A 12,674-nucleotide genomic window follows, 5' to 3' on the forward strand; every position below is an offset into this window, starting at 1 on the left:
GAATTATTTTTCTTTTCTTTGGTTGTTTTTTTAAGTCTTAAATTCTCCATTCTCTTTCCCCCCTTTCCTTTTTCTTCCCCACATAGAATTACTTGTTCATTAAAGATGGCTTCTTCTTTGTCCCAGTCTTCTTGTTTTGCAGACGTTTCTTGTTGTTTCTCATAGTTCCAAATCTCCATTTCTAAGAACTGAAAAACGAAGCCAAAAGAACCTCTCCCTTCTTGTGCATCTTCTTTATACTTTTAAAGTTCCATTTTCAATTCATTCAGTAGTGCCATTGTATAAATTTTTAAACAACCACCCGATTAATTTTAGTCATTCAAATGCAATAACCAAGAATCCAAAGATCACCAGGTAATCCAAGTACACGCAAACTGTTTCTTTTTGCTCTTTTTTTTCACTTTCTCTTCCTGGGGTTCTACTGTTTAGTTACAAAGTTTCAGTTAAAATGTATCTTTTAGAAGTCTTGTTGAAGTTTTACTGTAGATTCTTTTTAATTCCAGGCAGCCTCCTCCCCTTTTCCAGATCCTGCCCTTATTCTTTTTCTCTCCCTTCCTGCTTATGAAAAAAATTTTTAGTGTCCAGAAATCTTTATTATCCCTTTGACATTTTGTTTTATTTTCAACTTAATTGCCTGTTGATGTCAAAGCGGATTTTTCCGATTTCTTATTTAAGTCTCTTAGTTGTCAGTACAGGAAGAGGGAGAGAAGAAAAAAAGAACCAAACCATTTCCTTTTCACTTTCCTTCGCTGTTTCCGACTCTTCTTTGGGAGCGATGTTATTTTTTTTGTAAATTTAAATTCCAGGGTACCTTAGCTTTTGCAATTTAACCCGGTCAGCCAAAACTTTCACTTATCTTCTTATCTTCCTCCTGGCCATTTCTGACCACCGCTGCAACCGTCTTCGGGAAAGGGAGTAATGGCCAGGTGAGGAGGAGAGATGCGGTTCTCCTCAACCCTGCTGGCAGTCTCCCCCCCTCTTCACTACCTCTACGGGGTGGCTTAGCCCTGAAACCAATCAGCTCGGGGCACTCCAGCGGCTAGCCCAGATTGAAACCGCGCATGATCACGGATTTCTGTCTGTCGCCGAAGGAACTCAAACCGGAAGCATCATGTCACTTTTTTCAGCGCCATTGTAACTGAATGTCATTAATGCTTCTCCATCACCCAGTGAATTTCATCAAATATTTGATATTCCTCACCTTGTGTTATGTTGTCAGTCACTGGAAATAATTGTAACTACTTTAGGTAATAATTAAATTATTACCTGGTATAAAAGTGAGATATTACACTCAAAACTATTCTCACTACTACCGTAATGTTAAAGAGAGTGTATGTTTGGTGTAATGGTTGAGGCATCAGGCTAGAAACCAGGAGACTGTATTTTAGGTCTCTCTCGGGCACAAAGCCAGCTCTGTGGCTAGGCTAATCACTTTCTCTCAGCCCTGGGAAACAGGTAATGGCAAACTGCTTCTGAAAAACTTTTCCAAGAAAATAGCAGGGACTTGTTCAGGTAGTTTCTGAAAAATTTTTATGTTTGAAAGGAAGGAAAAAAAGGATTAAACTGTTCAATGCATGAGCTTCAATGCAATAACAGTCTGTCAATGAGGTAGAGTACCATTGCCTCCCTTTATATCATCAAATTACTGGGTTCATTTCTACCCACTAACAAAGCAATAATGCAGTAATTTAATAATTCATTCAAAATATCAAAGCTCTGTTAATTACTGAAATGTAATTTGAAATAAGAAGTTTGGAATTTGTTCTGCTTAATCTATCACATGGAAGATGCAGATATGATTAAAGTTCATATTAATCATGACAAGAGCCTGTATAATTTGTCTAATGGCTCTGGCTCTAGAGTTTTTAGTTCTGTCTCGTACAGTTATTCAAAATCAATAGAAAGTAATACAACTGATTGTTGAACTCATCATTTATTAGAAATTCAGGCATTTATAATTTTTCCCAACAGTAAAAGATTTAACTATTATACACAGTGGAAGGAAGGATGCAAGCTATACATCTTGGAGAAAAGAACTCTACAGTTGCACTATAAGTTTACCAGATTGCTTCAGGATACACTGTTATAGTTTACAATTAAAATTAAGGTTCACCCAAAACATTTGCCTTAAGGATCAAGACTAGCCATGAAGATCCACAAGAATGAATGAGGAATAAAGAAAGTTCATTTTTTCATGGTAAGGTTGTGCTGTTAGATGTCAAAAGGGAATAAAACACATTTGTCAATGTGTATTTAATTTTTTTTAATATTCAGCAGGACAAAGCAGAGAGAATGAGGGCAATGTAATATATGGCGATTTCTACGTAAGCCTCTGCTTGAAAACTGTACAAAAGAAATCAACTGCAGAAAAAAAAGATATTGCTAAACATTTAATAACTCCTACTTAATTGAAAATTTTGAGTTTAAGGCCTGAGCCCCTTTCCTTATCAAAGTTTTAAAAATTTAACACCTCATTAAGTGATGAATAAATGAAATTGGATAAATTATGTAAAAGAATTACCCTGCATCATTACATATTTGAAAGAGAAAAAAATCATGCACGTACAGCCTGGTAGGTAGCACAAATGAAGGAACGTCGATATCTTATGCTTTCATAGCAGGGCCCTTTAAATAATCCGGTAGCACTGAAAGGCTTCTTTTGTAAGCAGCTATCCCTCATCTTAATGCACAGGGTGAAGTGACAGTAGTGTGCTGTTTACAACACTTTCCCTTAGAACAACAACTTTATCAAAATGTTTTCTTTAATAATATCAAGAGTTTCCATTTTATTTACATTACGATTTATCAACACAAGATAAAGTGCAAAGTTCCCAGTCTCTCCCTCCCTACCCTCAATAGTGTATTTGGCTAATTTACATATTAAAAAATTTGAATACTGCTTCATAAATCGTCTCTCAAACAAGTCACCAGCTGCTTTGTTTCTTGAATACAACTTGCTCTTTTTATTCTTTTATCAAAGTATGAAAAATATTCTTGCTCTGGACTACTTTGGCTTTAAGGTGTTTTCCTGATCCTCACAGGAAATTTTTATTGGCAAATCTGTCAGGTGGCAAATTTACAGCATTCTGTAAGTACACTGAAGCCTCTTCTTTTCAACCATAATTTATGGCATTACTCGCAAGAGAAAACATTAAATTTAATGTAGGAATCTGATATGTAACATTTACATTACAGAATCACACTTGGAAGCTAAACCACCAGACTGAGACATTCTCCAAAACACTCAACTGCACCTTGCACCAGGAATTCATAAAAATGTTGTTCCAGTACTAATTGTCATTGTACTTCCCCTTCCCTTTGCTCTTTCCTTCATTCAAGGGATAAACAAAATTTCTTGTGCTATAACTACTATCGTTACAACTATAACTAATGCACAGAGGACAACCATCTTTGATGAAGTTAACCTCATTCTAGAAGATGTGCCATATTAAAACTCTTCAGCTCTGATGCAAAGCCCATTTAACAATTATAGATCTTCTGCTAGCTTTCAGTGGGTTTGAAGGCCTTTGGTTTTGAGTGAGTTTTATTCAGTATTGCTGTAGTCAGCAGTATTATCTACAACTACTAGACAATGTGGGAAGTCACTCCCAGGCCAAAGTTTATTATATAATAGCTTAAATCCAATGTAAAATTGATGTTTAACAAGAGTCAATAAAATACCACCCACCAGTTTCTATGAATAAACATGCCAATCTGACTCTTTTTTCACATAAACTAATGTTAGATATTGTCTTAGGATTCAAATCCTCTGAAGCTCAAAATGATGATCAAGGTTTTATTAAAACCACTAGGAATTTGAAAGTTTCCTTAAATGGCATGCAGCATAATTTGCCATTATTTTGAACTGCATGATGGTGTTTTTGGTGATGCAATACTAGATGTTCAAGAATCACAGGCAACACACACACAAAATTATATGTTGTTGTTAAAATTAGCCTCTAGTACTAAATGTCATGAAAAACTAATGGCCCTTTCCTTGTGCCAAGACATTTGTACAATACTTGGTCAAGCTGAGAGTAAGGCAAATAAAGATATCTAAAAAACATGTTTCAAGGATTCTAATTTCAGTTATTCTTCACATCTTACATGAAAGTCCTCAATTTCCTCATAATTATTTTTGATTTAATAAAGTATGACAGCAAACCTTGTTAGGTGATTTAGGAAAATACTTTACTTAAAATCTGATCTTCAAAGCAACTATTGAACAGATTGCTCGTGTAAACAGATAGTTGTTGCATTTTTAGTAGTAATTTAGTTGCTGAAACTTTGTTATTTGCATTACAAGCCCATACAATATAAAACTAAAAGGTTTACCCTTTTGATCTAGATCTAGAAAGTTGTCATAGGATGCCAGTCTATTGAGAAAATATGTCATGGTCATTGTATTTTTAATGTGAATATTCTGAAGTTACAAATATTCAAATACAGTTTTATTACACGTTCAGTTATAAAAACCATTTAAAATATTTGATTTCTGGTTTAGCCTTTCAGTGAAGGAAGCAGTGGGACTATTTGTTTAATAGTTTAAAATGCAAACTAGCAGTCTAAAATACTTTAGTTGTTTTCATTATATAGCCATGTGTTTTTAAATTTAAAATGTGCATTAAAAAGACATATCTTATGTTGTAACTGAAGTAGATGAAAATATCAACTTTTAAAGTGCCATTCAGTTAATTGGAGTAACATAAATTGGTGATCTATTTGCAGTACAAATACAACATGGCTATATACATGAACTTTTGCATTTGCTGAGATGTGCATTTTAGGTTTTCACATCATTAAATTTTGGAAAAAAACCTACCAAAACTTTGTCCCTTAGCATCTTATAAAACACACTTTATTTTTATTTGGACAAATTTTTAAAATGTTTTTAGGACAGCAGGAAAGAACTTAGAGGTCCTTAATTCAATATTAATACTAAATGCAATGTGAAAACTGCTGATGAAGTGTAGTTCTATGCCCGAGACAACTGCTGAATAATGTCAACCTTATCCAGAATATTTACTATATAAGGTAGTCGAAAGGATATTTTGAAATGTATTTGTCTTTTGGCATAGCAAAATATGGGAGTAAGAGACCAAAAGAGATGTTCAAACAGATCTGGACTTATAGGAAGAACCATTTAGACTATGTTACCTTCCTCACATAAGTAAATGAAGAACAAGCTTTGTGTGTGCACACTGATTATCAGGTTCTGAACTGTGGGCAGACAGCAAGAACCTTATAGTTACTCTGCATTTTAAAACATGATACCTAGGACAAATATATGGTCCAACATGACATTTGTTCTCACTACCAAAATGAAGATAAATTGATGCCATTGCCAAGTTTATTAACTATTACTGTAAAGTGTTTGCTTTGTAGCCTCATTAGGACCAGACTGAGATTCCAATTGCTTACAAAGAGCTCATAGCAACTTGAAATTATTTTTAGCTTCAAATATTTGTGTGTGTGTGTGTGTGTGTGATGTGTGTATCCAACCTTAAAAAAATCAGCAAATAGTCTGAATCTGTAGCAATACCTCTCTATTCAATAGTTTGTTTGAAAAACAGAAGTATTGAAATATTCAACACATTAGAATGTGTGAAGTCATAACACTCTAATAAATATTAATAAATGAGTTATGCTGGCCAATTTCTATGTTTCAATGTAAAAAACAATATATATGCAAAAACACTAAGATTAGAAATGTTTAGCACCCATGAAAATCTGAAATGTTTAGTCTCAAAACAAGTAATTTTATGTAGTGCGTGTGGTGAGCAGAGGTGTTTTAAATCAGAATTTAGAAGTTTTACTTTATCTGTGCCTTTCAATACTAGGTGAGTATGATAGGATTCTATTCAAGAATGCCAAACTCATGCATGGTTTATGTTACAATCTGCAACGTAAGTCAATTTCTTAAACAGTCATTGCTTTGGGGATCTTGAGTTTCTTTTGATCTTTCCTTCAGGTTAGAGATCATGCTTTGAAACTGCAGAGGTTTTCATACACATTCTGAAATTAAGTATTATAATATGGGGATCAAATTTTGCTTTCTTATGTATATTTTAATTTACACAAAAATCTTACTTTTTTAAAAAAGTATTTATAATGCACCTGCTTTTTTAAAAAATATTACACTTGTTTGAATCCATAGTCTACCTAACTTTCATTCCAGTTTACTGCTTTCTGTTTTCTGATCCAATCTGCTCTTGTTGCTTTTTACCATGTAGATAAAGTAAGCAAGAGTTTCTTTTTCATTCACTGGGATGTTCCTGAAGTGACGACTGACAGTCTGAAAAAAACAAATATTTTTTTAAATAGAAATATTTTCCTAGCAGAAGGAACATACATGTGGAAATCATAAAGTCTTCACTGACTTACTTCTGCCAACTGAGCTTTATTGAGACCAGGTCTGGTTTGTAATTTGTAATGTCTTTTGTAACGGCGCAAAGTGTTTACCTGAAGCTGAAACAAATCAACCTAGAAAAGGGGCACAATGAAAATATATATTTAGTTTAACTGATAACTGAAAACAATTAACCCTCTACAATGCATTGCATTTTAATAGCGAAAAGCTTCTTTACAATCTATATAAAGTTATATATGTTCATCGTTTCCCAGGGTTATGTGATAGGATAGTCATGTGACCCCAGGAAAACAATGCAGAAGTTTTAAGAAATTGCAGGGGCAACTTTAGTGCTATAATATGCTTCAAAACATTTGTTCTTTAAAAGCACTGTATTCCTAAAAAACCTATGCAGCAAAAGCAAGATATGGCAAACCTTGCTTCTTAAATTCTTAAACAGTTACTTGCATTAGGAAATGTGTAGATGATTACAGGTATATAACATGTATATAACATATAACATGTTTTCAACATATTAGTATTTTTGTTAAGTTTTTCTTCAGAATTTTGAAAGCTACGAACTTAGAGAATGAAAGCAGATATTTGTACAATATGTTAATACCTCAAAAGATGGTAGAACTGAAAATTATGAGAAAAGGACAATCAGATTAAGTGATTTGTGATATTAAATAAGCAAAGAAAGAAGACTTGCTAGAGGTCCACGATGTAGAGCATAATGCAGATGAAAGGTAGATGCTGAGGAGAGATTCAGGATAAATAAAAGTAAGGACTTGCACAAACTCTACATGTTTATTCAAGATATTGTAATGATCACCAATGTGATAAACATAGGGTTCTTCTATAAGGCAAGATAGAAAATGGCAGAAAGTTGCTGTGGCTGTTCTTGAACTGATAACCAGTGGAAAGTTAAAGCACTTCAGAAACAGTATCAAGATAGTTTTAATCTGCTGTATCCAAAGTTGTTCCACTTTCTAGGTGTCTTAATTCAGGCCTGAATTGTGACCAAAAAACTGTGAGCCCTTCTGAATTCTTGATTTGCAATATTCACAAAGTTTGTGATATGGAAAAAAGATATACTTCCCCAATGTGATTTATAAGTTTAAAACTGTATGAATAAGAAAATTCTGAGCACTAATGACTGGAATACAATCTTAATAAATACATGTTATTATACTACTTTTAGGAAGTGTAATTAAACTTACAAAAATATAAATACAATCTAAACAGTAAATCTCAATTTTATTACATAAATCACCTCTGGAACATCTATTTCATGCTCCGGAGAATCTCCCCCATCATCACTGGTTTTCCTTTTCCTTTTATTTCGGACACTTTGAATGAAGTTCTTGTGGAAATCACATATATATAGGTGTCTTACCTAAAATTAAAGAAAAATATTGAATAGCACAATCCTTACAAAAGCAAAGAGAACGATAAAAAGAAAATCTGAGAACTTTCAGTACCACAAATTTGAGCTTTTTGAAAAAGGTTTTCATAGGTTCATTTAAGAGCCATTGCACATCAAAAAGGTATGGCAGAAGCAGGGATGGGATTCTACCAGTTCTGTCCGGCTCTGTAGAACCGGTACCTCTGAAGAGCAGCAGACATAGAACCGGTTCTATGGCTGCTGCTGCTTTGGCCCACCCGCCCGCCCGGGCTCTTACCTGACCTTTATTTCCTGATTTTTCAACCTCAGTTGCCTTGTGAGGCACTGCTGCAATTGAAAAAGCAGACAAAAAGTAGTTTTTCAAATGCTGCTTCCCTGCACGCAGCGCTGCTCAGCTGTCCAGGCAGCTAGATGACTTAATCCTGTCTGATCCCACCCTTGGGAAAAAGGGCTACTTGCCAAATTAAGTCTTCCAGAAACCCTTTTTTTGCTCATCTGCTTTCTTCAAGTTTAGTAAAAAGGCTGTTTTAAAAACGGATTTATTGGGGTAGTAAGTAAATATGTTTAAAACTGTGGGCTACAATGTAAAACTGAACACTGAACAGTTGAATTTGGTTTTTAATGTTAAAGTCCTTCCTGTGGGGTAACTGTGTATTTTGTAGGTCTGTGTGCACAAATAATATATCCTGACATCAAAATGCAAGTGGCATGAAAGCCAGTTGAATGACTTTGAGCAATTATACTTTTTCAGCCCAACTAACCGCACAGAGTTGTTGTGGTGAAAATAGGAGAAGATGTGTTGGATAAGCTTACCCCCTTGAGTTATTTGTAAAAATAATGAAGGCAGGATATGAATAAATAAATACAAATATTTTTTGCCTGTAATAATATTCATACAAGAAAGAGAAGAAAAGTACACTGTACGTTATAAAACACGTTTTCATTTTTTTTTAATCTCAGCTTGCTGTGGGCAACCTGCTAATAATCATGAAAACCCTTAAAAATAAATTTTCAAGTAAAAAAAATCAAGTGTGTTAGAATTTAATAGAATTAACAAGCACTTCCCCCAACAATGAGGAACTATTATGAAAAAAACTGGGGGGGGGGGGGCAGAAAAAGTTGGGGATGACAGTATTGCTATTCAGTACTGAACTGTGACAAATTCCAGTTATTATTAGATCTAGGTTGGACACTTCCTATAAGCTGTCAAGAGCTGTTTGATTAAGTTAGGGTATAAACTAATAAATAAACCAATCAACACTCCCCAGGGATCACTGTCCACTGATAAAGGAATCTGATTGCTCCTGATTTATGCTATCTTTTTCTCTTATACACACATTAATACACACTTAGTAGACAACCTGTGACCCCTTGGGGCATCATTTCACAGATACTTTACCAGATTCCTTATTGCCTTCAACAATGGCAGAGCTTCTTATATAGCTGAACAATCTTTTTAAAAGTCAGGGAGACATTCAGAGATATATCTGCCTTGAAAAGAAACCATGTTGAGCTGTATAGTGCAATCAAACATTAGGAGTTGATTACGGGATATGCTTTATGACATGTTGTATTGCATCATAAAATGCTTGATAATTTTAGGTGATAAAATGCTTTATAAAATTTGCCAAATTGCTCATTTGAAGTATCTTGGTTCAAAGCATTTTGACCTATGATGTACTGCTTCACCCAATGATAGGTCACAGACATGAGAGTTTTAGTAATAGGTTTATGAACTTGGCAGAATATTGCAGAATTATAAGATGGTAGTTGCTGTATGCATGAAAGGGATTGAATGATGCAGCAGAAACTTCTAGTCACAAACCCTATTTCTGGAGTCTTACAGTTAGTATACTAATGAAATGATTATTAGCTTAATTAAAATAACTGATTTGGTAGACAATTAACTATGACTATTTTGGATATATTTCTTTCTCCTCAGAAAACTAGCTCACAGTTAACTTTTTCTACTAATGCTTTCATATTTTTTTGGCAGTAATTGTGCTGAAGTAATGCTGAAAGAAATGAAATAATTAAAGTTTATTCTTCACATTATATTTGATTCGGTTAAAAGCATTAACTATAGACTAATTTAATAGGTAAAAGAAACAGTCTTACTAGATATCCACTGATACTTTATGGATTTTTTATGTGATGTGAAGGAGAAAATACCTGGAAGTAACTGTAATCTCATTGCAAGTTTTAATTTAGAAGGTTTAAGTAAAGTACATTAAAAGAGACCTAGAAAAAATTCCTTCCATTCCTCCTTTAATTTCTCAATGAAGACAAGTTTAATTTGGATTATGCTTTATAGACAAATCCTAATATATAATCTGGATGAATACAATCATTACTAGTGCCACGTATGATGTCTCAGTTTAAAATGACCAATGTGACAGATGGCACAGTAACAATTGGTTGGCAGCACATTAATTTGTTTGATGCTAGCCAAGAAACATGCTTGCTGTTTTCATTTGACTGCAGTTCACTGCTGGAGATTTGACAGTTTTTAAGTGAATTATTTTAAGACTACTAACAGTATAGTACATCAATTAATATGTCAAGAGACTTTGGTTTTAGTCTACCCTTTTATACAGAAGCACATCTGTGCATTACCCTGAAAATGAAAAGCAGCTTATACATCTAATAAATAAAACATTTTGAACTATTTAGCTGGACATTTTATTGGTTAACTTAAAAATACATATATTAAGTTCTTTTTTAATATTAGCACCTGTAATATCAGATAGCAGATACATCACTATATGGCTACTGATTACAAAGCAACTATTTTTTCTATTCTTAAATTACAAGTCATAAATAACGGATCTCTAGCATGCTTCTAGTATATTTTTATAGAGAATGATATCAACATTCTCCCCCCTCCACAAAAATCAGAATTGGGTACAGCTTTTTTTATTTTAGCTATTTACTACAAACTTGCCTTTCTCAATTCTTTCTGATGTATCATACATACTTTTAAGTACAGTTAAACAGCCATAATCCATGTACTTCCCCCCTAACAATATGACGCTTGTATTTCCTTTTCCCACGAAGTCTTTTTATTATCACGCAACCCTAGAATTTCCAGATAGTCTCCCATTCAAATATTTATCATTCTCAGTCCTGCTTAGCTTTGTCCAAACTAGCTAGATGCTGCCACCTGCTGTGGCTTTGTGCTATTTTTGTCACTGAATGAAAAAGAGATTAACTTTGGTACTATTGCTATTACATTTATATGTAAGACAATTATTTTGCTCTGTAAAAAAAAAACACAATTCCCTAAAAATATAATAGGGTTTTAATGGTGGTGCCGTGTCAGGCATATCTCTATTTGCACTGGCTTCTTTAGTAGGATCATAAACCAACATACTTTCATTTTAATGCTGCATCATTCAGATTGTTCCTATCACGTTTTCTCAGCATAGGGAAATACTGCTTTGCTGACGCTGGGAATTCACAGCAGCCCAGCAGCATCTGATTGAAAAAAAACCAAAAACTCTACAATTTGAGCGGTGTAGTACAGCAGCGCTACTATAACAACAGACGAGACAGATTCGGTGCACAATTGCAGATAGAGAAGCCTGCAGTGGTAAAGCTTCTGCGGTTGCCACTTACACTTTTGTCAATATCCAGTTTCAGCTTTTTCTGAGAGATGCTCTTTTGGATCCTCTTGCTGAAGGAGGCATTGCCAGCCGGGCGGACACAACGATCCCCGTCGTCGATGAGGCAACAACTTTGTCCGTAAAAAGGGGTGGTAGGAGGACCATCCCGGCTATCTTCCTCTGTGCTGAAACCATTCATCGCAGCCTCCCGCCGGCCTCGGTCGACGAAAGGCCAACTTCGCCAGCCTTTGGGCTCGCCAACCTCCGCCCTTCCCTTCCCTCTCCGCCCGGCCTATCCCACCCTGGACTTGGCGGGCTTTTAAGGAAACATCTGGAGGGTAGCCGTCAAAGCAACGCTGGCTTCGCCCGCCGCCTCCACCGGGCGGCCTTCCCAGGGGCCCCGAGGAGCCCCTCACGCCGCCATCCCGCCCAGGGGCCCCGGAAGCGGTCCTTCGTGGTGGCGGCTTCCCTCGCCTCCCCCGAGGAATCGCTTTCCCGCTTCAGCCCGCGGACGCGCTCCGCCTGCCCCGACCCGCTGGGGACCCCAGCCTCGCAAGCAACTCCTCCGAGAGGTGGCGAAAGCAAGGAGGGTCCGTCTTCTCGTCTCCTCACGGCCTCCCGACCCCCCTCTGGCAGCCGGCCGAGGACCGCGTCCCTTCGACTGCCTAGGTCACAGCCCCCGGAGCCGGCAGCCCGGTACGAGTGGCTGTGCCCAGCTGCCGGCCCCTTCCGCGGAACTCGTCAGGCGGACACGACCTGTCGCTCCGCCGGAGAGGCCACCAGGCCACGGAGCCCAACGCCCGCAACCCACTCGCTCCCTCACCCGCCTCGCTCGTCTCTTTCCCACTCCCTCAAACACAAAACCTGCCCGCTCCGCCTCTTTCGCCTCCGAGCGGAAGTCCCGTCCCCGGGCAGCCAGTGGTTAGCGCAGCTCGAGAGGCGGGGCTTCAGCTCCCGCTCAGACCAGGTATTGGCCGAGGTAGCTGCTCGTGCCGATAGGCTCCTTCCTGCGCGAGGGGAGGCAGCCGGAGAGCGTTTGAAGTCCGTGCTCGGGAACGGGCTGGGAGAGTTCGGAGGTTGGTGGACGGGCAGCTCCTGAGCTTCGGAGCCAACTTCGGCGGCGACACACGGGAAGCCGTTAGCCAAGAGGGCGGGGCGGGGGACGGTGAACGTTCGAAAACCAGCGGCTCTTGTGCACCTCAAAGGCGGAGCTGCCTCGCGGCGCTTGGGCGACGCTGTTGAAGTGGACTTTTCACCAGGAATGCTTTGGGTCCTGCTCGGACCGCTTTGCGTGTCTGGTTGCTGCAAACTA

At 37.3% G+C, this 12,674-nt stretch overlaps 1 protein-coding gene across 1 annotated transcript; it reads right to left on the reverse strand.

Annotated features, from left to right (window-relative positions):
* Positions 1 to 1,914: 1,914 nt before the first annotated feature.
* Positions 1,915 to 12,252, reverse strand: SAP30L (SAP30 like). The gene is made up of 4 exons (XM_026696654.2): positions 11,376 to 12,252; positions 7,626 to 7,748; positions 6,385 to 6,483; positions 1,915 to 6,295 (listed from the first exon to the last, which is right to left on the reverse strand). The coding sequence occupies exons 1-4, from the start codon at positions 11,559 to 11,561 to the stop codon at positions 6,170 to 6,172; spliced, it is 534 nt and encodes a 177-aa protein (XP_026552439.1). The 5' UTR covers positions 11,562 to 12,252; the 3' UTR covers positions 1,915 to 6,169.
* Between the last annotated feature and the right edge of the window lie 422 nt (positions 12,253 to 12,674).

The sequence above is a fragment of the Pseudonaja textilis genome, chromosome 2 (genome assembly GCF_049901715.1).
Source record: "Pseudonaja textilis isolate UNSWEBS1 chromosome 2, rPseTex1.2, whole genome shotgun sequence".
Classification (NCBI taxonomy): Eukaryota; Metazoa; Chordata; class Lepidosauria; order Squamata; family Elapidae; genus Pseudonaja; species Pseudonaja textilis.

Excerpts from the sequence above, each read along its gene's own strand:
- SAP30L (XM_026696654.2), bottom strand. The coding sequence starts at position 11,561 with ATGAATGGTTTCAGCACAGAGGAAGATAGCCGGGATGGTCCTCCTACC. Across the intron at positions 6,484-7,625 it reads ATGAAATAGATGTTCCAGAG|GTTGATTTGTTTCAGCTTCA; the intron begins GTGATTTATGTA and ends CCCCTTTTCTAG. Across the intron at positions 6,296-6,384 it reads ATAAAGCTCAGTTGGCAGAA|ACTGTCAGTCGTCACTTCAG; the intron begins GTAAGTCAGTGA and ends TGTTTTTTTCAG.